Source organism: Leptinotarsa decemlineata, unplaced genomic scaffold (genome assembly GCF_025532065.1).
Source record: "Leptinotarsa decemlineata unplaced genomic scaffold, Ldec_3_MD MMD2_tig00004307_RagTag_RagTag, whole genome shotgun sequence".
Classification (NCBI taxonomy): Eukaryota; Metazoa; Arthropoda; class Insecta; order Coleoptera; family Chrysomelidae; genus Leptinotarsa; species Leptinotarsa decemlineata.
In genome coordinates, this window is record NW_027412606.1 from 324,992 (window position 1) to 348,878 (window position 23,887).

Consider the following 23,887-nt stretch of genomic DNA (forward strand, 5'->3'; position numbering starts at 1 on the left):
ACAGTGAAATTTTCAGTGCCCCTGTAGTGAAACGCAAATGAGCATGCTGACAATGAGATATAATTGCAAATGCGGCAGAATTTTCTTTGCTGATGAAGAGAGTGAAAAGCAATTGATTTCAACTCTCAAACAACAAAATGTATCATTTCTTATTGTTATATTGTTTACTGATGATGGCGACAAGAAACCACAACAATATGAAAACAGCTGACAGGTCTTTGTTTTTGTTTTACCATATAGCTTATCTTCAATTTGTCCGGCAGATGTCGCATCTGAACGATGAACTTCCCAATTGTTATTAAATAAAAAATTTCGTAGAAAATTAAACAGAAAGTCTCTGAAGGAATTTAATGTTTTGGAACTATGTGTTATACAATTTTAAACAACTATCGGATGGAAATGAGTAATAGTTCTAAATTCTCTGCTACTGGAAGAATATTGTGATTGGCCATAACATTCATTTCCTTCTTCTAGAATATGCGGTTTGATATCAATACTACCATGATCTTTTCTATTTAGAAAAGGATTCCCAGCTGAAAAAAATTTAAATTATATCTGCATCGTCTTTTTCACACTTGAAATTTTCATAAAAAACATGTGAACCCATCAACTTACTTCAACAACCTCAATAAAAAATTCAATAAGTTTATTATGTTTTTGCTCATTATCATATTTGTGCGAATTGCTGTTTGACAGTTCTGACTAGTTCGAGTTGAATGATGGTTTGACGATGAATATATGGAGTTTCAGTACGAAATAAGATGTGCAAATATATCTTGCTGAGTTGAAAAACTTCAATAATTCAAAACATTAACTTTACAATGGAGAGTCCATTGTCAAAGAGGTGCAACAATCAAGAATCAAAAGTCTCCATTACCAATTCATTTGTTAGGAAACTCTTCATCATCAGGATATTCAGTCAAAATTCTTGAACTGAGAAGCACCATCTTCTTGCCCCCAAATGGCCTAGATTCATTTACATTATTATTTACAATGTTCATGTAATACATTTCTCAGATCTAGTTTATTTCATTGTAATATATAGTATATATAGTATTTGTTTATTATTACATCATAATTCAGCTAGTGTTATGAAGCTTGAAAGTATTTTATAGAAAATGCGTTCAACTCTCACGTCAACTAAGTAATGTTGAAGTAGCTAGTTATAGTGGAGAGAGTGTAGACACAGTAGTCTCTTTGTCATTGTCAAAATCACTGAGAGTAAGCTAAAATCCTGCAACTCTTATTTCAAAGTTCTATCCACCAGTGCATCTTTACATTTGTTATATCAAAACTCTATATAATAAATGACAAGTGACACATTTTCCTGTTTGAAAGTTGAAGTTCACTGCTTTTCAACCGGTAAAATTTCTGGTGCACTTGTAACATAAACTCGTTTTAAAAACGCGCACTTGTGCTTTTACTCGTTGACATCGATTATTTTGCCATAAGAATTCGTCTTCACAGACATTTGGTATCAATCGTTCAATTTGTTTGTAATATTCGTTCACATCATAAATGGTCAAGTCAATTGTTCATGTTTAATTTATTTTGGACATTTATTATCAAGTAGCAAACTTAATATGGATAGAGTTTTTCATGAATGTGACAAATGGATATTCTCGTGATTTTTACTTGGTCCTTTTGTGTGAGTACATTTTCCTTCATTTTCACATACTGAATGATTAAAAAAAATCTAAAAAATTAATTTGTTGCAAATGTTGTTAGGATGTCATAACTTTACCTTATAATTTTTATAATCAAATCGCATCTCTGTCAAGGGTGATTATTCCAGAGTGCTTGTACATTTTTTATTGAAAAATGTTTTTCGGGATGATATTTGATAAGTCTATAGTATTCCCAATTGTCCATAGAAAGTTATAGTTTTTCACTCTGAAATTCCTAAACTTAAGAAATTTCAAGTTCATTGCAACTTTATAAATATTTTATAGGCTTTTCCTTTATGATTTTACAATTTTCATGCCTTAATTTTCTCTTGCCAAAGGCATCCCAATGCTTACTTTTTTTGTCTCAATACATTAGTGGAGAAGTTTATGAAATTTCATTGATAGAAGAGCAAAATAAAACTGTCAAATTGCTCAAGAATTGTAGCCACAACCCAAACCAGCAAGCATTGAGTCTTGTCCACAATTCATTGTTCTGTGTCCAAACTTTACTATTCTTATTCTATGTCCATATTGTCTATGTTTCTGAGTTTTTGTTCCATGATTTTAGTTTTCTTGAATTCCAAGTTTTTGTTTATATAAATTTAACTTGGGAATTTTGAACATTTTATCAATAATTAAAGATATCTAGATTATCACTGGAAACTATGGCTGGAATATCGGTACCATCTCGATTTTCATGCCTGAAAATCGAAGATGAAGAATTTGTACCTGTTTCCAGTAAATCTAATAAAAAGTTGGATAATAAACAAATTAAGAAAACTAACATTACCTCTAACAATAAGAAATCCACAAAACAGGTAGTTGTCATTTCATTGTGATGAACATCAACTTTTTAGACCCCTTTTTATAGACCCAGTCTTTGAGTACTTCTAAGAAAAAACACAAACCAAAAACTGAAGATAAACAATGGGAAGACTGGAAGAAAAAAGACAAGGAATTTGTAGAAGGAAACTTCGAACAAGACCTCCAATGCGCTATATTGCAATCCAAATTGGATTATGAACATCAGAAAAAATCCAGTGAATCAGTAACTACCCAAGATAAACTCAAAAAGAAAAAGAACAAAACAATGTCTCTTGATGAATTTTTAGATGATGGTAACCCAAGTTCCACGAAAGGTAAAACTTATGTCTTGGTGTTAATTACCTGGTAGGGAGCAGAAGTCCTGTATTCCAAGTCAAATAACCAAATGTTATGAACTGTGTTTTTGATGTTGAGTCAGAAAATTGCTCAAAAATCATCAAATAGCCAAAGCGGGCAATTGATTAATCTGAAGTGAGAGTTCTGAATAAGAATCAACAAAGGGTTCAGAGAATATACATTTATATTCCAAACTAGACCAATAAGATACATAGATGACATGAAGCAAAATAATTGATAACTAAATTAAAAGAAGTAAGGTAGACAGCATGTAGGTGCACCCAAAATTAAATTAACGATCAATTCAATTTACCTTGAGAGGAATTCCAATTTCCTTGAATGCTTTTAGCAGAGCATTATTGAATCTATCGGAAGATAGAATAAACTGATTCTATTGTAGATTTTTGGAATGAAATATTTTTTATTTTTATAACTTCAAAATTCAAGTTTTTTGAGATTTATACCAAGAAGAGTGAAAATTTTAGAATAACTTCCTTAAAAACAAACTTGGAATCACTAAGAACTCTTCTTTTTTTCAATGTGAAAGAATATTTATTTATTTATTTATTTGCCACTGAGGTAGGTACAGTATGTACATATGGTATGTCAATAACTTGTCGAGGTGTTGAAATAACGGTTTGATGTTGATGTAATATTCATTTACAACTGTCTATGTTTCTTAATCAGACACGTTATATTCTTTGAATTCAAAGTTTCTGAGATAGATTTTTTTTCCTTCAGAAAAAGGTAATCGACGCGATGACAGTGAAACAAATTTCTTTGAAAAAGCGATGAATTCAACGAAAGAAGAAATCAAGCGGGAGAAAGTTGAAGAGAAAAGACGCGAGAGAGCAAATAACATAGAAGAAGTCATTTCTCTGGCGCATTGTCAGGTAAATACTTTATGATCTGATAGTTAATTCAAGCGAATAATTTTTTTTTTTTAAATTGTGGAGAATGAGTCTCCTTTTATTTCAATAACCATCACGTGCTGTGGATGATCTGTTGATATTTGTGGCTTCCTTTGAAGAATCTTTGACTCTCAGAGCTACCAGTGAGTCAGTATTGATTATAATTTTAAAATCGTCTCACATTTCTTACTTTTTTCAAAACACAGTCACTATTGTTATTATTTCAGAGTTCATGAGTGGTTAGTACAGAGTTGATGGTAAGAATAGTGGACAAAGGGATTTGCTCAGTTCGTTGAGATGCTGTGGCTAACCATGAACAATAGACAAGAATTGTATCAATGAATTACTGGCCTTTGTAATGATAGTTCTTACCTACAAGAAGCCAAATAAGACGCAGGAATTACGAAAGTGTGCTAGAACTGAAATTAAAAAAAAAAAGGTGTATGAGTACAAACTATGTTAAAATGGAGGATATAAAAGATATGTATATATAAAAGAGTAAAAGTCAAGTTTATAAAAGAGTAGACATAAAAAGTAACAACTTAGGAGCTCCTTAATAAGTAAAGATGAAAAATATGCGTCAGTTAAAAGCTATCGTTAAAATATTCATCCAAAGTATAATAGGGTCTATCAGATAGAAATTGTTTGACTAATTTCCTGAATTAGAAGTCATTCATATTGACAGATCTTATGTCCATAGGCAAATGATTGTACATTTTTCCACCGTTGTAAAATATGGAGTCTCTGGTAATGTTTTTAGGTGGCACAGTGAGTTTCAGAGTGTGTTTGCTTATAATATATAGTATATGTAATATTTATTGTATACCCTGAGAGCGAGATTGGCTGAAATATATCTTGATAAAGCTTTTCATATATTCTTCAATAAACAATGAGGACTCAAAAAGTCCTCTTTCCCTTTTTTTGGACTTTCATCAGGGTTGTAAGTAAGTAAGTAAGTAGCTTTATTTATCATTAAAACATATACACACAATTCAGCCTGCTGGTGAACATATATATACTTATCAGACTAGTCAAAATCTTAAAACTAAGGCTAAAAATTCAAACGAATCCCAAATATAAATATAAAACATTATAAAAGAAGAAAACTCTACGATATATATACACTTATGCACACATATAATATGTAGGTTACAATAATCATGCCGCCAGGTATTCGATCAGAGAATAGATTGCGCCGTTACAGAGAAATGAATGTAGCTCAGTCTTAAATTTACCCGTCTTGTTTGGTTCTGAGCATAACTCCAAGTATTTGTTGTAGCATTTTATTTGTTGGTATTTATGAGATTTCTGTCCAATAGTCAATCTAGAAAGTGGTTGATAGATTTTGTTCATATTTCTTGTATAATAGTCGTGAATGTCTCGATTCTTGGGAATATTGTGTTTTTGTTGTGTGAAATCTATAATTAGTTTGAATATGTAAAGACTGGGTAGGGTTGAGATTCTTGTTTTCCTGAACAATTCTTTACAGGATGCAGTAGGTGGGCAAAATTATCGTGAAAATATATTATTGTAAGTAACAGTTGGCTTGAAGAGTTTGTAGACTAACATAGAAAAGCAACTTTTTGGAAAAATTTGAATTTATTATTCAAAATAGTTGCCTTTGAGGGCGATACAATGATTACAGTGGTCATCCAATTTTTTGATACGCTTGTTTCAGTACAATTTTTCTTCAGCCTCAAAATACGCCTCAGTTTCAACGACTACTTCTTCATCAGCGCTTGAATTCTTTCCAACGAGAAGTCTATTGAGGTCTGAGAACAGGAAATCGCTGGGGGCCATATCTGGAGGACACGGTGGATGCGGAAGCAATTCTGAGTCCAATACATGCAAATTTTCCATTGTTTTCATTGATTTGTGACACGGTGCATTGTCTTGACGAAAGGGCACTTTCTTTTTCTTCCAAAGGGGCCATTTTTCCGGCCCCATTGGACGCTGCTGATAGTTTTGATGAATATTATACCATGCGAATCCCAAAATACTGATACCATAAACTTGCCAGCTGACTATTTCGTCTTTACACGCTTTGGAGTTGATTCACTACGTGTTTTCTCAGATAACGCTCATTTTCAGTCTGGTGTGAAATGATGGAGACATGTTTCATCTGTTGTCACATATCGACGCATAGATTCGGGTTTTTTATGGTGGAACAGCTTCAAACACTGCTCAGATTCATCAATTCGTTGTTGTTTTGTGAGCACCCGCGGCACCTACTTTGAACAGAGCTTTCTCATGCCCAAATATTCATGAACGATATGTCCAACATGTTCATTAGATATCTGAGCCTCAACTATCTCGATCAACTTCACTTTGAGGTCATCCAAAATTATTTTGTGAAGTTTTTTGATGTTTTCGTCGGTAGTAGCCTCTTTGGGGCGTCCACTGCATGCATTTCACCTCTTTTAAATTCAGCAAGCTACATTTCAACGGTTGATTTTACTGGTGCAAAGTCCAATGTTTATCAAGCCAAGCCTTGATTTCAACAGTATTTCAAGCCAGAAAGCAATGCTTTTCATCCATTTTCTTCAAACTATCAAAATTTGCTTTACTCAAAATGTTCTATCCGACAAACATTTCTTTTCTTTTTCATAAGGATAGTAAATAGTGTTTGTTGCATCAGTTGTCGTCGAGAGGGCGATACTAACTTTTTTTTTAATGTAAACAGAGGTTTTTATCTAAAGAAATGAATTTTAAATGTTCAAGCCCGTCTCGGATATACCTACGCTGTAGGTTGAATGGACTGACGCCTATCAGAAAACAACTACTACACTGGCTAATACCACAAACGGCGTTGGATTATATCCGACAGGCGTCAGTGCAGGAATTTTCACAGAAAATTTCCTGCATATGCAATTGTCAATACAGATACAGATACTGATACAGATACTGATAGAGTCGACCTTCAATTTTGGAAAGGGCACACTTGCAGACCGGTTTCGGGCTCCTTAGCCACTCGTCAGTGCAAGATAGTGACCATCATCGACCTAAAGTCAATGATATTCCATAATTGAAAATCGAAATTCTTTCAGAGCATTTCATTCCTCGTCTTGAGTTGGAGCGAACATCAAAAATGTCACTCCATCTAGTGGACGAGGTACTAACTAACTGCATATCCGAAATTTGCCCGATTCCTCTGAATAAGGAAGAAAAAGCTTTCTTATTAGTCAGAACTTTAATTTAGAGTTCATTTCTTTAGATTCGTTTACTGCCTGTCTTCAAGCAAAGCCCGCTGACTAATAAGAAAGAGGTTTTTATATTGTTTGGAGAGAACAGAAAAATAGCCTAGCAACTATTGGAATTGGAAAATTAAAATGAAGAGCAGAAAATAACAATCATATTAAGCAACAAACAACCCGGAAATGAAACCACTTTGGGGATTTTTTCGCAAATTCTGTCAGTAACACCATACAAAGCCTCAATTTACCAAGAAATATGTGTACAACTAACGACATACAAAGCGCAAAATCTATGTTTTTTGCGCCAGTCAACGAACATGAAATAAAACAAATAATACTAACAATGAAAAAGAAATACTCTGTAGGAATTGATGAAATACCAGCTATTGTACTAGAAGAATGTGTTGATAAAATCTCCATTCAATTATCTGAGATCACTAACTTATCTGTCACCTTAGGTGTGTTTCCAAATAAATTAAAAACTACCAAGACCATCCCTGTGTTCAAAAAGGATGATCCCCAATCTGTCGAAAACTATAGGATGATATGTATACTTAGCTGCTTTTCCAAAATTAAGTGAAAGGTTCAAAATTGAACAATCAAAATAAAATGAAAATTAAAAAAATTTCAAGCCAAGTTATTTCAAGACTTTTCGATTGTCGGTGATGTCTTCGGGTGATAAATTTGATGACTACTGTAGCGAAACAAGAGACAGCTTTTTTTTGTTTTGGCGATGAAAAAGTGTTTTCAATGTACCATGAAAACCATAATTACTCTGCTCCAGACCTCCGCCTCAATTTTAACAATTGATGATGTGAAAAGTGATGTTTTGAAAAGCCTAAGCTTCGAAACTATGTGATTTCATTTCTTAACTATGGAGTATAGTGTAGGCCATCATGTTAAAAGTTCAAATCACTTCAGTGTCAATAAAACTTTATCATCTTGTCATTTTAGCATTTGGCGTGTCTTTTTCAACTTTCCATGTCCTATAAATTTCTTATGAAAAAACTGCTAATGAGCTCTGAAATGGTAGAAAAAAATAGGACCAACTTTCCCAAAATTTCCTGAATTGGTTGAGAAAAGTTAATTTTTTCTGCGAAAAACAAGTCAATTATTCTATGGTGTTGACCTTTTCACGGTCTCAAACGACTAGTCATATGATAGAAATATTTCTGCATATTTGATGGCATTGTTGTCAAACAACTTTTCTTTGAAGGAAAAACTGCAGAAGGAGAAAGAGCTCAATAATAAATTGAAGAAAGAACTGGAGGAATCTAGAAAGGAAATAGCATCGGTTAAAAAGCGAAACAAAACATTGTGCAATATGTTGAGCCAAGGCGAAAGTGAGTTGACAATAATTGATTACTTTTGTAGAAGAAGGAGCTATGTTACAGATAGAAACTTCTGAAATGTGAGCTCTGAAAGTTTTAAACACTCCATTTTTGCTATTAGTTGCTTTCCTATTGCTATTCGTATGTAGTTTTGTATAATATTTGCTTGTTTTTTTTACTTTAGTATTTTCAATAAAAATACACACATCGGGAAAGTCTAGGGATATTTTTATAACATACTAAATATCATAAAAATAAATGCATGAGGTCGTTTAATTTCGATTAAATTGGTACACTCGACCACCCTGTAGATTTCTATGGGTTGAACAAAGCCTGCAAAAACGGTAACTAATCTTTTATCAAGTTTTTTACAAACTGTAGGTTTTCGGCTAAAATGAATAATCTGAAAGTGTCGAGTTTGTACATTCTATGCAGTTCTTGCTCAGCAATTAAACTGGAAATATTGTGCTTTAACATGGAACGCCATCACTTACCATTGGCCGAGATGAATGGAGCTGTAGGGCTTCTTCAAGGTGGCATGCGACAAAATGATGTAGCTCTTCGTTTGGGGGTCTCCCAAAGTGTTATCAGTCGATTGTGGCGGCGTTTCCGTGAAACTGGCAGTCCAGCCGAACAACATCCAGGGCGAGGACGCGCTACAACTGCAGTTCAAGACCGATTTTTGGTCTTAACCGCAAGAAGACAACCGACAATCACAGCATCTGAGTTGGTTAACGTGTTGCAGCAGACGCACCAGGTAACTATTTGTCGTGATACTGTCAGAAATCGACTGCATGAAGCAGATCTCTACAACAGAAGGTCACTTAGATGTCCACCTTTGTCGAGAGGCAATCGCGGTAGAAGATTAGAGTGGTGTCAAAAACATCAAAACTGAGATGCAAATGATTGGGCCACAGTTTTGTTTACAGACGAATCCAGATTTGGATTTCATCCAGATTCTCGTCGAGTAAGACTGTGGAGACGACCTGAAAATAATGAACGTTTGAGACACGTCCAGGTAGTCCACACATACAGAGGTGGTACAGTAATGCTATGGGGCGGAATCAGGATCGGAGGCAGAACCGATCTCGTTTTTCCAGATCGCTCCCTCACAGCTCGACAGTACCTCGACACCATTCTTCTACCTATCGTCCGTCCATTTGCTGGTGCTGTTGGTGAAAACTTCCACCTAATGCACGATAATGCTCGTCCACATGTTGCGCGTCTAGTGACTGACTGGCTCACCAATGAAGGAGTTGATGTATTGCTATGGCCAGCACAATCACCGGACCTGAATCCCATCGAGCATGTGTGGGACATGCTTCAACGAAGAATTACTCCGCATATGGGAAACATTCACACAACGTTTCAATTGAGAGAGCTTTTAATCGCTGAATGGGCAAATGTACCTCAACAAGACATTGACAATCTCATTTTGTCGATGCACGATAGATGTAGGGCCGTAATAAACCAGCGTGGAGGCCATACTTTGTACTGATTCCAATTTTTTTTGTATTATGATTTTTTTTCGGGGTGCCAAATAAGAGCCATATTTTTTTTTGTTTTGCTTATATGCGCACTCAGTATTTTTGACCATTTAATAAATTTTGTTGTAAGTTACATTCGTTTAATAATCACCCGTCAATTTTTTTTCCCTAAAGCGATCTAAAAAAAAATTATTGCCATTTTTACAAATATCCCTAGACTTTTCCGATGTGTGTAAATAAATATTGTACATACCACCTTCTTCTACTAAATTTATTGTTAGGGTAACTTTCTTTACGTAATTGATTAAGGTGGAGATTCATGGAAGCGTTAATAAATTTGACAGAAATTGTGGTATTCATACATGCATTCATGCATACGAGATCCGAAAGTTTATTGAATCTGCCCAGACATAAATCGACAATTAGTAGGAGAAATTTCCTAAACTTAGGGAATATTAGGGAATTGAAATTGCTGCAGAAGTATTTGCTAGTATTTCTGTAACTTTCCGATCAATTGCTTTATATAAAGCTTGACAAAAACTCGGTCCTTGATTGTATATTTCATTTTTTTCACAGTGAAAGACAAGGCTGCCATATTACTTGAACTGGAGAAGCTAACAACTGTTAAGGAGGAGTTGACTGAAGAAGTTGCTAGACTTCATGAATTGTTAGAACAAGAAAGATCTTCCACTAAAGCCAATTCAAATTTGGTTTCTGATTCTCAAAGTTCAAAACAAAAGGTAGGAAACAGATAGATATTAGACATGACTATTTTTTTACAAAACATTATCTTTGACGCAACACCTAAAATTTATTTCCAATGTAACTTTTTGTCTTATTATTTGTTTACCATTTAAAAATTTATTTCCGATAGCCTGTTTCATTCTAAACAAAAAATGTCTCTTGGTTTTTTTGCCCAAAATAAACCAGTTCGCAGCAAAACATTATTTTAGGAACAACTACACCCCATACAACCACCCCATACAACCATGGGGTAATAAATTTGTGGCTAAGTGTCTTTTTGATAGTACAAAACGTAAGGTTAATTTCAATATTGTAACTTTTTCAGTGCTTGTGAAAAACATTGTTATATAAATTTTATGTACCCCTTTAAGGGGCTGTTTCTTAACAAGGGATGCTCCAATGAAGTTTCTTTATATTTTCGATGAGAAATCACCTCCTTGAATGTTTTACACTTATTCAGTTACACCCTGTATAGAAGTTCTGCCCCACCCGCCGTACTGCCAAAACCTTCCACCAACCGACTACCATCTGTTCAAACACTTCAGTAACTTTCTCATCGGTAGAATCTTCGCCAATCAGGACCTGGTAAAAACGGCCTTCGTCAACTTTCAAAAGTTTCATCCATTTTTATGAGTCTACTTCAAACTTCAATATCTCAGTGGATACTAATTCAATTTAATCAAAATAAATGCTATTTGAATCAGTACTCTTTTGTCAACATAACACAAGTCGATTAATTTCGTCAGCATGGAAATTGCGTGCTCGGGATTCGATGGAGTCGATGTAGGCCCTTTTTGCCTGGTCCTGATCAAGGAAGGTTCTACTGGTGCGGTACATTTTATTTTTCCTTCAGCCTAAAATTCAATAAATCAATTTTGAGCCACGACATGTCTTTCCTTTCTTATACTCTACAAATAGGTCTTTATTAAGATCTAGTTTAGACATTGTTGCAGCTTTCAGGCACTCACTTCACCAAACGCCGAAATCACAATTACAGAAATCAAAATAGTCACATCAATTATTCACTATCTATTGACATGAAGTTGATTTAAAAGGGGTTACTTTATAGGCCGACAATAGACAAGGGTGTTTGATTAGGCACGTGGAATTCCGTGATGTCGTTATAATATATATTATGATATTCAGATACATAAAATGTACCTGTTATTCAATAACTTTCATTTGGAAATAATGAATACAGATGATTATCTCGCTGAATAACCCTTCCCCGTGTGATACTTCGAGATTTCTTCTTTGAACTCTTCTCCCTATTCGAGCCTCACGTGATTGATGGGCGATCCCTTATTTGTGGGTACCAGGAACGAGGATATTTACAAATTAACAATCTTTGATCATTTTGTTTAATTTCAATGTACTTGAACCTTGAGAGTGTACATTTTTGATTGTTTATATTGGGTGTGTCTTTAATTTTTTGTCTTATGTTTATTTTCAGATAAAAAAGAAGAAAAACTAAAAGTGATGGGACATTTTTTTATTTTCCCGAAGAGTTGATATTATTTTCAAGACTGTCCTGTCTGGATTATAGATTGTTTGAAATGTTTTTATTTTACAGTGAAGGCTGAATTTCGTTACTCTTTCATAAGTGAAGAGCGGCTATCGCTAAGTGATATTATGAATAATATTTGTATTTTCATATCATCTGTAGTGTTTCAAGAGAAAGAGTTCTCTTTTATAGTTATGTAATATGTGACAGAATAAAAATTTTAGTTTCATGTTTCTTTTATTTTTATCCTGAGTCTACGAATAATACCTTTTACTATTTTCAAACAAAAAGCAAAATGAATATTACTGTAGTTTTTTCCCCAACACCAAATCGTTATTCTTAACACCTCGACGCGTGTTTCGATCACCAAGTGATCATCTTCAAGAGGAAGAATAAACTCCTCTTCCTCTTGAAGATGATCACTTGGTGATCGAAACACGTGTCAAGGGATAACGATTTGGTGTTGGGAAAAAACTACAGTAATATTCATTACTAAACCAAAGGTTCCAAACAGTTCATCACAAGAATAAGCAAAATTACAGAGAAAAAGGTTAAATATTGAAGTAAAGACAAAGTCCACTACAATTTAAATATCAAGTTGGGATTCGTGGTGCAGCTCTCGACGTGTGAACATCGGACTGACGAACAGGTGTGCTACTAATTTTTTGGGGAACTTTTTCTTGCTAACCTTTTCTTTCAAATATTGACAAATTGAAATTAATATTGGGTAGATTTGCGAAGCATAAAAAGTGTTGATAATTTTTTTCTTTTGAGAGAAAATTTACAAAAATAAAATCTTGGGCAAATAAGTACTGTAAACATGTTAGAAGAGGAGGGGGAGGATATATCCTCCCCCAAGAAAAAACCACATATACATACTGATGACATCGAAAGCAATGATAGTGTTGATGCGGAGGTACAGAGTATCTTGGAATCGAAACCGGGAAACTCTGAAAGCCAAAGCAGTTCACGTTTTTTTGATAGGGGATATACGGAAAATTTATCAGTAAATTCACAAACAAATAATGAAATGGAGGAAGAAGAACAATCAACTAATGAAATAATATTATATAATGAAATGGATAAGGGGCCATATACAATTATTGTAGAGTCAACTTTGGAACACAGAAATCTTAGACGTTTTTCTCATTTAGAAATCGCCAAAGATGTATGTGATTTAAAATTGGGAAATATAATAAAAATAAAAATAAAAGGTAATAATAAAATAGGTATAGACTATAAAGATAGGGAAAGTGCTAATAGCATGATAAATAATGAACAACTTAAGAACAAGGGATATAAAGCTTACATCCCGTATAGCCATGTAACATGTAAAGCCATAATAAAGGAAATTTCAATTTTATTTACAGAAAATGAAATTAAAGAAATGATAAAAAGTCCTTATAAAGTAATACAGGTTAAAAGAATGAATAGGAGAGTTATAATAAATGAAAAACCAACATATGTACCAGCTTCTACGGTATTAGTTACCTTTAAAGGAACAATAATTCCTAGATATGTAGATATTTGTTATATGACATACGTTACAACTCCTTACATACCACCAGTCACTCAATGCTATAATTGCCTTCTCTATGGACACATAAAAAAAAAACTGCAAAGGTAAAAGGAAGTGTTTTTCTTGCACAGAACAACACAAAGACGATGAGGAATATAAAAATTGTACAATAAGTAAATGTTTATTTTGTAAAAGTTACGAACACAAATCAAATAATAGAGCATGTGCAGAATATGAAAGACAAAAAAATATCAGAGAAAAAATGACTTTCGAAAACATTTCCTTCTATGAAGCAGTGAAACACTTTCCAAAAGACAAACCAACATACACCCAAAACTCACGTGACTTTCCAACACTACAAAAACAATATACAATCAACAACCAAATCACAGTAGAACAACGTAGGGAGGTATACAATACAAACAATGGTAGTCAAAAAAGAACATATGCACAAAGTACAGGTAAAGGGAGAAATGTGGAAAGAAATGATAAAAATAGAGGGACAGGGTATAATAGGCAAGAGATAAATAATATACTTATAAATCCAAATGGAAGAGTTCATCAACCAGATAACGGAACGGTTTTTAATTACATGGAAAATCAAAGACAAACAAATACAGGAGCAATTCCAAAAAACCCATTAAGGCATAGAGACAGCAAGGTAGGAGAAAATATCGAAAAAAATGACAGATTAAATTTTGCAGAAGTAGACACAGAAGAAAAAATTATTATTAAAACTTTTTATGAAAATTTTATTAAGTTACCGAGCAATACCATTACAAAAATAATAGATTTAGTTCAAACATATGATAGAAACAAAAAACATCAAGACTTTGACACACCAGATTTTTTCTAAACATTCGATAGTCAGGGGGATCCTAAAAACTTGAAAATTATACAGTGGAATATAAGAAGTATCAATTCTAACTATCACTACTTAATCAACATTATTCAAGAATATAATCCACAAGTAATATTGTTAAATGAAACATGGCTCAAACAATCTCAAACAATAAAAATTAAAAATTATAACATTATTAGACAAGACAGAGATGACGGCTATGGTGGTATAGCCACAATCGTCCGTAAAGACATAATATATAACCTCATACAGGCAAACTTCGGCAATAATCCGGAAGAGTGCCAAAATATAATCATAAATATAGGGAATATTAACATAATAAACACATATAATCCACCAAATAACCAATTACAAGTAAATACATATGAAAGGATATTAAATCAGTTAAAAGAAAACATTATCTGGATGGGCGATTTTAACGCACATCACCCACTATGGGGAAGTAGGAATACAAATCATAACGGAAATACCCTGAATACAATAATAGACGACTTTAACATGATCGTCCTAAATAATGGGAAGAGTACAAGATTAGCAAAACCAAACGAAAATAATAACCCCTTAGACTTATGTTTAGTTTCGCATACAATAGCAATTAAATGCAACTGGGAGACGAGTGAAGACTGCGGAAATAGCGACCATTTTCCAACTATTTGTAACTATAAGAATAATATAAATAATGATTACGTTATTGATAGGGGGGAAAAACGAGTCTTCTCCAAAGCCAACTGGGGAAAATACGAACTAATACTAGAACAAACAAAAAACATAACAAACATGAGTTATGATGAATTAATACAACATATGAATGAAGCAGCGGATATGTCGATTCCTAAACAGTATCAGAAAAACATTAAAGGTTCAAAATCACCCTGGTGGGATGACGAATGCCAACAAATTAATATTAAAAAAAAACAAACAATAAATAAATTCAAATCAAATCCAACTATAGAAAATTTCATAGAAGCAAAACGAATGATAGCAAAAGCAAAAAGATTTTTTAGGAAAAAGAAAAAAAATAGCTTCCAAATTTTCTGTTCAACACTAAATAGAGAGTCAAACATTTCATACGTGTGGAATATGATAAGAGGGTTTTCAGATAAAAAGCTAAAAAGAGCGGACAAAAACAACCTACCAGATAAAACAATAGCAATTCAAATGCTTGACAGATATTCGATATGCGATATGGAGCCTGAATTTAATGTAATAAATAATCAACACACACTCAAACCATTCACATTTGTAGAATTAGAAAAAGCTTTGAAATGCAAAAAAATTACAGCACCTGGAGTTGACGGTATACCATACAGCATGTTTATGTATCTGCCAAGAAATTTGAAATTGATGCTACTAACAATATATAATAAAATATTACAAGGAAACCAGTTACCAGAAACATGGAAAGATTATTTATTGATAGGAATTAAAAAAATAAATATTGATATAGAAAACGTAAATAGTTATAGACCGATAGTATTGGCTAATTGCGGGCTTAAGATATTAGAAAAAATAATCAGAAACCGGGTGGAATGGGAAATCGAACACAATCAAATATTAACTAGATATCAAATGGGATTCCGTAAAGGATTAGGGACAATGGACTGCATTAGTTATCTAATTTCATACGTACAAATGGCATTTAACCTCAATGATAATGTAATAGCAGTTTTCTTAGATATAAAGGGAGCATATGACAACGTCAACATTCATAAACTATACAATTACATGATAAAATACGGAATAGATAATAACATAGCTAAAGTAATATTCAGAATTCTAAATAATAGACAAAACTATATTATAGATAAACAAGGAAATAAACACGGTCCACAAATAAATACAAAAGGAATACCACAAGGATCCCCAATCAGTCCCATACTATTTAACATATATATAAAATCACTTTTCGATATAATACCTAAACATGCCAAACTTATAGCGTATGCAGACGACCTAGTGGTAATATGTAAAGGGAAAAATATAATAGATATCAGAGACAAAATGAACATTATTCTAAATGAAATAGACACATGGATGAAAGAGCATGACTTCCAATTATCAGAGGAAAAATGTGAAACAATATTGTTTAAACGAGGGAGAGCATGCATAGAACAGTTAGATATAAAAATAGGGCAGTCTAAAATTAAAATATCAAGTGATGTTAAATATTTAGGAACAATAATAACACATAATCTAAAATGGGATAAACACATAGAAAACATAATAAATAAGGCAAAAAAGGGAATAAACGTAATCAAAAGTTTTTGTAGAACATGGTGGGGGGCGGACCCAGTAACAATGAAAATGGCGTACAATGGCCTAGTGAGAACACATTTAGAATATGGGGCTATACTTTTCAACCCATGCACAAAAAAAAACCTAAATAAACTAGAACAAACGTATATACAAGGTCTTCGGATTATACTAGGATGTATGAAATCTACACCTAGAAACGTTATACTTGCGGAAGCGGGAGTAATAAATCTAGAACATAGAAGGAAATGGTTAGCACATAAGTATGTAATAAAACGTATGGATTTTAAGCCACCTATTATATATATTTTGGAAATACTAACTATCATGGAAGGGAAACAAAACAACTATTGGAAACCCCACCAAACACCATATCTGATAGAGGCATATAAACAATGTAAAATATTTAAAAATAGCATATATACAAATGAAATAATACCAAATTTTAGTTTTGAGTATGATACCTATATACAAGAAGTAGAGACAATAGATACAAAACTTAAAAAAAATGATATAAATACAAAAAATGATTTTCTAAAATTTGCAGAAGAATATGAAGATGAATATAATTTCATTTATACAGATGCTTCCAAACAAAATAACAGGGTGGGAATGGGAATATACATACCAATAATTGACTACTCTTTTTCAGCAAGATTAAACGATTATACAAACATATGTGACGCAGAAATCATTGCAATAAATGAGGGTATGCGAATTTGTATTCAAAAAAACTTACACAAAAATATAATATTAACAGATTCTAAAAGTGCAATAGAAAGAATAAAAAATATGGATTCAACAGCAAACAATGATTTTATTACATTAAACATAAAAGATAAAATAAGAACAAATACAAATAATAATAAAACATTTAAAATAGCCTGGATACCAGGTCATCAACAAATAGAAGGTAATGAAAAAGTTGATAAGTTGGCAAAAATTGGTAACCACCTCAATATTCCGCTGGATATTAAAATAGATAAAAAAAACTTTATACCCCACATAAAACAAATAATAAGTACATCATTTTACACCCAATGGAAACACGAAATTCAAAACAAAGGTAAAATGTATTTTAGGGTCCAACCTGACTATCCAACAAAACCATGGTACACAAAAATACCAAATATGGACAGAAGACACATAACAAGTATCATTAGAATGAGAACAGGACACTGCAGTTGTAAACAACATTTATATCGCATAGGGGTCAGTGATAGTCCAAACTGTGAATGCGGACAAATAGAGACAATAAATCATATCTTTTTAGAATGCCCAATTAACAGTATCCCCGGACAAGATTTATATCAAAAATTTATTAACAACGGAATCAAAGCACCGTTCGATATGTTTACAGTACTTAGGAATTTAAATTTAAAAATTATTAAGGACATAACACAATTTATGCTACACAATCAAATTAAAGTATAAAAGAAAGAAAAGGTAATTGTATCGTTTAAAGACAAACCCTTGTATCATTCACCCTTGTATGTGTCTTTCGTCTAAATTTCTATCTGTGATATGTGAAAATACTAACAAACCTACACCGACTACAACAGACAAAAGACAGCAAAAAGTAATAAAGAGAGCAAAAGAAGAAGAAAGTGACACAATAAGGAAGCAGTCTGCATAAAAGCAGGACAACTGCAACCCCGGACGAAGCGACTGTTACATAAGTGACGTGTAACAGAAGGAGAACTGGCTAAATGCGCCTCAACGGAAGCAAGGGCCAACCAAACGGAGAGAGAGAGAGAAATATCAAGTTGAAATATACAATTACACACAGAGTACGACAGAATACACTTTCAATGTGCCGGATGCTGCTGGTGCAATTTAAGTACATATCGTCGATTTCCCTACAATAAGACTCTGCTGCGATGGTTTGGTCCTGTTGCAAAAAGTGAATCACACCAGCCGCTGACTATCATACATGTGAAAAAAGAATCCAATGTTATTTTGGAAAAGATTTGTTTATTTACTTCTGTATCAGTGACGTGTTAAAAAAATGTACTGGCCATTGAAGAAAGAACATTGACAACAATAACTGAAAAAAGATGAAGAAATTCATGTCCTGGCATGTACGTCATTCATACACTAACGTCAGATACGTCACGATGTATTGCTTGTTGCAGAATTTTGGGATTTTATTTGTCACATGGTGCTGTGACGTAGTGGCCAAGACGTTGTGTGATCCACATGTAGAATATATGTAAAAGTGACGTCACGCGCAGTCCATATATTATAATGTCTATGACTGAAATACACAGAACACACTAAGTGTTCTGTGACAAAATCCTTGGTCCTACGTTCTGTATTGTAGGTATGCTGTGGTTCTGTGTTCCTCTAACCTCTAACCCTTAAAACAAAATGAAAACCTAACCTAATGTTACTGATACAAAATATAATATTGTCTAATTAATTATGCAATGAGGTCAATAATACCACAGCATAGGAGACGGAAAGATTAATTATCGATTAGTGGAACATTCAGGAGAGATTAGATTAGAAATAATGAGCGAGAGTAGAAATTTACTTTCATTAATTTATCGCGGGGTGCGAAATTCACTGTTTAGTTCAGATCACAAAATTATGGAGGCTACTCGAAAATGTAAAACGATACCTACTTGCATACTGTTATTACTATTTTCATAGTTTTTCTTTATAGCTGTTCATCATTCAACATTGCCTAAAGACGTTTCCTACGAAGATGTGAAGAAAGTTTCCCTTGAAAATTGTGAAGTTTTAATCATAGATGTGAGAGAACCTGATGAATTGAAGGAAACTGGTGTCTTACCTGGAAGTATAAATATTCCTTGTATGTTTCAATAGCCAATTATTTTACCATTCATTATTGTTTATCTTGAACTCATATGTTATTTTAGTGGGCCAGTTAGAAAGTGTTTTGAAGGATGTTTCTAATGAGCATTTCTATGCTACCTATGGAAAAGAAAAACCTACTCAAAATTTTCCGATTATTTTTTCCTGTAGATCAGGAAAGAGAAGTGCCTCTGCCCAAGCTATTGCTCAACAACTGGGGTTCAAAAGGTGACCACATCACTTATTCTTTTTCATGTTTTATTTCTGTGGCTACCTGCGTGGCGTATTTGTTCATATTTCAGTTATTCAACAGTTCTTTTAAATCGGTGACAGTAGATCCCAGGTTCAGAATCATCATTCTTGGCACTGTTTGGCTCTGCCTTCACTGTGTGTCCTGTTTGGATTGGGAACACCCCTGAAATTTCAATTTATCAACAGATTTCAACCATTTTTTAAATTGTCAACTTCTGAAAGTCAACCTAATCATTAGAACAAATGATAATTTAGACAATTTTATCAAGAACAATAAAGACAAAACTTCAGGGTCGGTTAGCTCAGGACTATATAAGTTGCCTTGTTGCTCTTGCTCACAACTTTATATTGGTGAAACAGGGTACCTTATTCCGGAGTCTACTGAAGCATAATAGATACAATTTAACTGAGCTGAAGTCAATACCAATCTCAAGACAAGATCAGAGCTCCCCTGATGCACCGTGTCTCACCTTGAAGGATAAATTCACGTAACATATCCTTTTAATTCCAGAGCACACAACTATACTGGAGGTTGGTTGGATTGGGAAGAAAAATCAAAATCATGAATACAGTTCTGAATAGTTTATTGTAATGTATACATGTATTGTATATGGTTATAGTTATTGGTGAAAATTTAATAAATGAATTGACGATTTCCGGAGTTGAACTTTGCTACAAACATTACTGAAGCAGATTATGTGTAGTCAACAAATTATCATACAGTGAGCAGTGATTTAAACTATTAATATTACATTAGTTAGAAATAGTGAAACGGATCTGAAGTAACATACGCCGACTGTACATACATTCGATTAGCAATTTTTTTAATGTTGGTACACTCGTCTCGAACACATGTTTATAGTTTCAGCTGTTTAGTTTGGTGGTGACAGACATTAAAGTTAGAAGTGTTTTGGTGTGTTAAGCAAAAAAATTGCATCAAACATCGTGTGCAAAATGGAATTACGTGCTCAAATAACTTTGAATATTGACAGTGGCATAGAGTGATTGTACTCTGATTCAGAAAAATGTTTACAAGTGGTACAAGCTTTTCATAGAAGGCCGAGAAGATGTGTATGGACGACGCTCTCCCTGGACGCCCCAGCACATCAACAACCCATGAAAAGTGAGAAGATTGTTACCTAGAATTGTCGAATCACTATTGGAGAAGTTGCCGAGGATGTCGGTATATCGGTTGGCTACGGTTGCCGTGCAATTTTATCGGAAATTTTGGGCATGAAGCGTGATGTTTCAGGTAAGTTCGCTCCAAAATTGCTGAATTCTGACCAAAAAAACCGTCGCCTGAGCATCGCTAAGGAATTGTTGAATGAAGTCAACGTCGATCCAGATTTGCTAAAAGAGACATAACTGGTGACGAATCTTCGGTCACCAGCTACTTATTCCGAGGATATGAGAAGACTATGGCCAAACTTACAAAGGAAGAAACTCACCTCAGTTTTCTGTGCAGAGCGAGAGACAACATCATCCCCAAAGGTTTTCTGCTGAAATCGCCAATCCCAGGAGAGAGAGAGAGAGAGCTAAACGCATATTGGAACGCGCCAGCCGAGCACTGATAAGGTCTCAAATCAATTATCACCGTTGGAAGAGGTCAACTTTGTTGCAGGATGCCACGAAACGATTTGAAGAAACAAGAAGAGAGACATTGGAAGATGATCATGGACCAATCTTTCCCAAGATTGAAAGCACGAGCTTGAAGATCCGCCAAGACATGGAGAATACCCACAACAGAAAGTGGGGGAAGTTGGTGAGGAAACAATGCCCAAATACAGACCGAAAACAGGACAACTATGAAGCCGCCAACGTAATCAACATGAGTTCCCGCCCGCTTACGGGAATAGAGGAATCCTTGTTGAGAAAAGGCCTAAATTTCGCCATTACGCCAACATCTTTGCCCGCTTTGGAGATTATTACTGCAGTGGAATACACCAGTTCCCTTATTGACCAGACTGAGGCAGAATAATTCAGATGGAAAATCAGAGAACAGCTGGATCGAGAACAAGTTCCAACATCTAACATCAGCAATGAAGAATGTAGAGCTCTGAACGGCCTACGTAGAAACAACACAATCAATATCCTACCTGCAGATAAAGGAAACGCTACAGTGGTGATGGATACTGTTCTCCACGAACAGAAGATCGAAGAGGTTCTTCAGAAGGGACGATACTCGAAGATCCTACTGCATCAATTGAAAGAAAGTTGTACCAGATTTTGAAAAAACGCCTAGTCTATCTTTCGGACAAGGAAAGATCATCGCCAACACCGCACCACAGTAAGCCCCCTCACTTGTATGGACTACCCAAAATCCACAAGAAGGACGTTCCGCTTAGACCGATCATCAGCTCCAGAGATTCGGCTTCTCAAAACTTGTCTAGATTTTTACTTTCCATAATACAACCATTACAAGGAGAAACATCGTCTTTGGTGAGGAATTCAAGGCATTTTGTCGAACTACTAGTGTCAATTGAAGTCACACAGGTAGATCAACTAATTAGTTTCGACGTGGAAAGCCTCTACACCAACGTTCCGGTCGAAGAAGCACTCCAAATCATACAGAGAAAGCTATCCAAAGACGGGAACCTGACAGAGAGAACGAATTTACCTATAGAAGTAATTGTGGAATTACTAGGATGTTGTGTACAAAACTGTTATTTAAAACTGAAGGAAGAATTCTTTACACAAGATGAGGGACTGCCAATGGGATCGCCACTTTCACCAGTCATAGCCAACATATATATGGGGTGGTTTGAAACTCTGGCCATTGAAGAAGCCCACAAAAAATCTCGAGTCTCTAAGTTTGAAAAGGAGAATACCGGATGTGCCGAATTCTCATTTCAATATTCAGCTGAACTCCTTGGATTTATACCATACGCAAGGGTTGATTCACAACGAAGAGTCTAGCTTGGACGTTTCTTCTCCGCGTGACACCTTCGTAATATGGAACCATGGGAATACTGAACTAGACGCCTTCCTGAAACACATCAACAGCGTGAGACCTTCTATCACTTTCACAATGGAGAAGGGAATCCACAACGAATTGCGATTCTTAGACGTTTTGGTGAAGAGGACCGACACTAAGTGGAAAACATCTGTATACCGAAAACACACTCAAACGGGACAGTATCTGAACCACGAATCCAACCACCATCTATATACTAAAAGAGGAATCATCAAGACTCTATTAGACCGTGCTATCGGGCTCTGTAATACGAAGGAAGGTCTCGAGAAGGAACTAGACATAATCAAAAAAGATCTTCAACGGAATGGCTACTCCAAAGCGATAGTAGAAAGGACTTTGGCTAAAAGACAGCAGGAGCCTAGCAGGGAAGAGAAACCGTCGCAACCAGTGCTTGCGCTTCCCTTCATCAGAGGATTATTGAGACAATGGAAGTCCGAACTAGTGAAATTCATCATGAAACATTGTCAATCACCTTCAAACAAACCTTGGGTATATAGTTTTGACATCGAAACCAAAGACCAATCGTTCCAATGGAAAAGCCCATGATACCCAAGACCAAAAAAGCACGCCAAGTTCGATCAGATGTCGAAGTTTTGCTCCATGTTTTCTTCGATCACTGTCACGTGGTGCAACAGGAGTTCTTGCCACATGGTCGTATGGCAAATAAGGAGTATTAGCCTGAAGTTATGAACAGGCGAGAAGCAATACGAAGAAAATGTTCGGTATTGTGGACAAACAACCGTATCACTAGATTTGGCCCCTTGCGACTTTTTCCTTTTCCGAATATTGAAGAGAACAATGAAAGTACGGTGTTTTGCGTGATTGAAGTTGTTTTTGCCTGGCGAATGTTCTACCGGTGAAAAAGTTATGGAAGTGCTTGTGTGGGGAGTATGATGGGTGAGGCAGAAATTCGAAGCTTGATTCGTTTAATTTTCGAACGGTGAGTTGTAAAACGTGCGGGTGCGGATCGGACCTCTTCAGTTTACCAGTGCCGGTTGCTGGTGACGCAGTTTTTGGTACATTTTGTCGATTTCCTCACAATTAGACTCTGCTGCGATCATTTGCGCCGATTGCAGAAAGTAATAGTTACACCAGCCGCTGACCATCATAATAATACAGTAATCAAGACCTTTTTTTGTAGGTTTACGCCTTTGCGATATCCATACACTGTCCTAAATGACTCCTGTTATCGTTGAGGATCCATTTTT

General features: G+C 34.7%; 2 protein-coding genes across 3 annotated transcripts; both read left to right on the top strand.

Moving 5' to 3' along the window:
- The first annotated feature begins 2,220 nt into the window (after nt 1-2,220).
- Nucleotides 2,221-12,228, top strand: LOC111513842 (G kinase-anchoring protein 1). Of its 2 annotated transcripts, none has more exons than XM_074178717.1 (6): nt 2,221-2,488; nt 2,539-2,806; nt 3,570-3,721; nt 8,150-8,276; nt 10,328-10,491; nt 11,949-12,228. In XM_074178717.1, the coding sequence occupies exons 1-6, from the start codon at nt 2,333-2,335 to the stop codon at nt 11,967-11,969; spliced, it is 888 nt and encodes a 295-aa protein (XP_074034818.1). In that variant the 5' UTR covers nt 2,221-2,332; the 3' UTR covers nt 11,970-12,228. The 2 variants fall into 2 exon arrangements, with proteins under 2 accessions (XP_074034818.1, XP_023025831.1); XM_023170063.2 differs by having other exon boundaries at nt 2,223-2,485.
- A 6,751-nt stretch (nt 12,229-18,979) lies between these two features.
- On the top strand, nt 18,980-20,360 carry LOC111513843 (rhodanese domain-containing protein CG4456). The gene is made up of 4 exons (XM_023170064.2): nt 18,980-19,244; nt 19,302-19,451; nt 19,519-19,681; nt 20,217-20,360. Exons 1-4 carry the CDS (start codon nt 19,148-19,150, stop codon nt 20,269-20,271), a joined length of 465 nt encoding a protein of 154 aa, XP_023025832.2. The 5' UTR covers nt 18,980-19,147; the 3' UTR covers nt 20,272-20,360.
- Nucleotides 20,361-23,887: the final 3,527 nt, after the last annotated feature.

Excerpts from the sequence above, each read along its gene's own strand:
- LOC111513842 (XM_074178717.1), top strand. The coding sequence starts at position 2,333 with ATGGCTGGAATATCGGTACCATCTCGATTTTCATGCCTGAAAATCGAA. Across the intron at positions 2,807-3,569 it reads TAACCCAAGTTCCACGAAAG|AAAAAGGTAATCGACGCGAT; the intron begins GTAAAACTTATG and ends TTTTTCCTTCAG. Across the intron at positions 10,492-11,948 it reads CTCAAAGTTCAAAACAAAAG|ATAAAAAAGAAGAAAAACTA; the intron begins GTAGGAAACAGA and ends GTTTATTTTCAG.
- LOC111513843 (XM_023170064.2), top strand. The coding sequence starts at position 19,148 with ATGAGCGAGAGTAGAAATTTACTTTCATTAATTTATCGCGGGGTGCGA. Across the intron at positions 19,245-19,301 it reads TATGGAGGCTACTCGAAAAT|CTGTTCATCATTCAACATTG; the intron begins GTAAAACGATAC and ends TTTTCTTTATAG. Across the intron at positions 19,452-19,518 it reads TGGAAGTATAAATATTCCTT|TGGGCCAGTTAGAAAGTGTT; the intron begins GTATGTTTCAAT and ends ATGTTATTTTAG.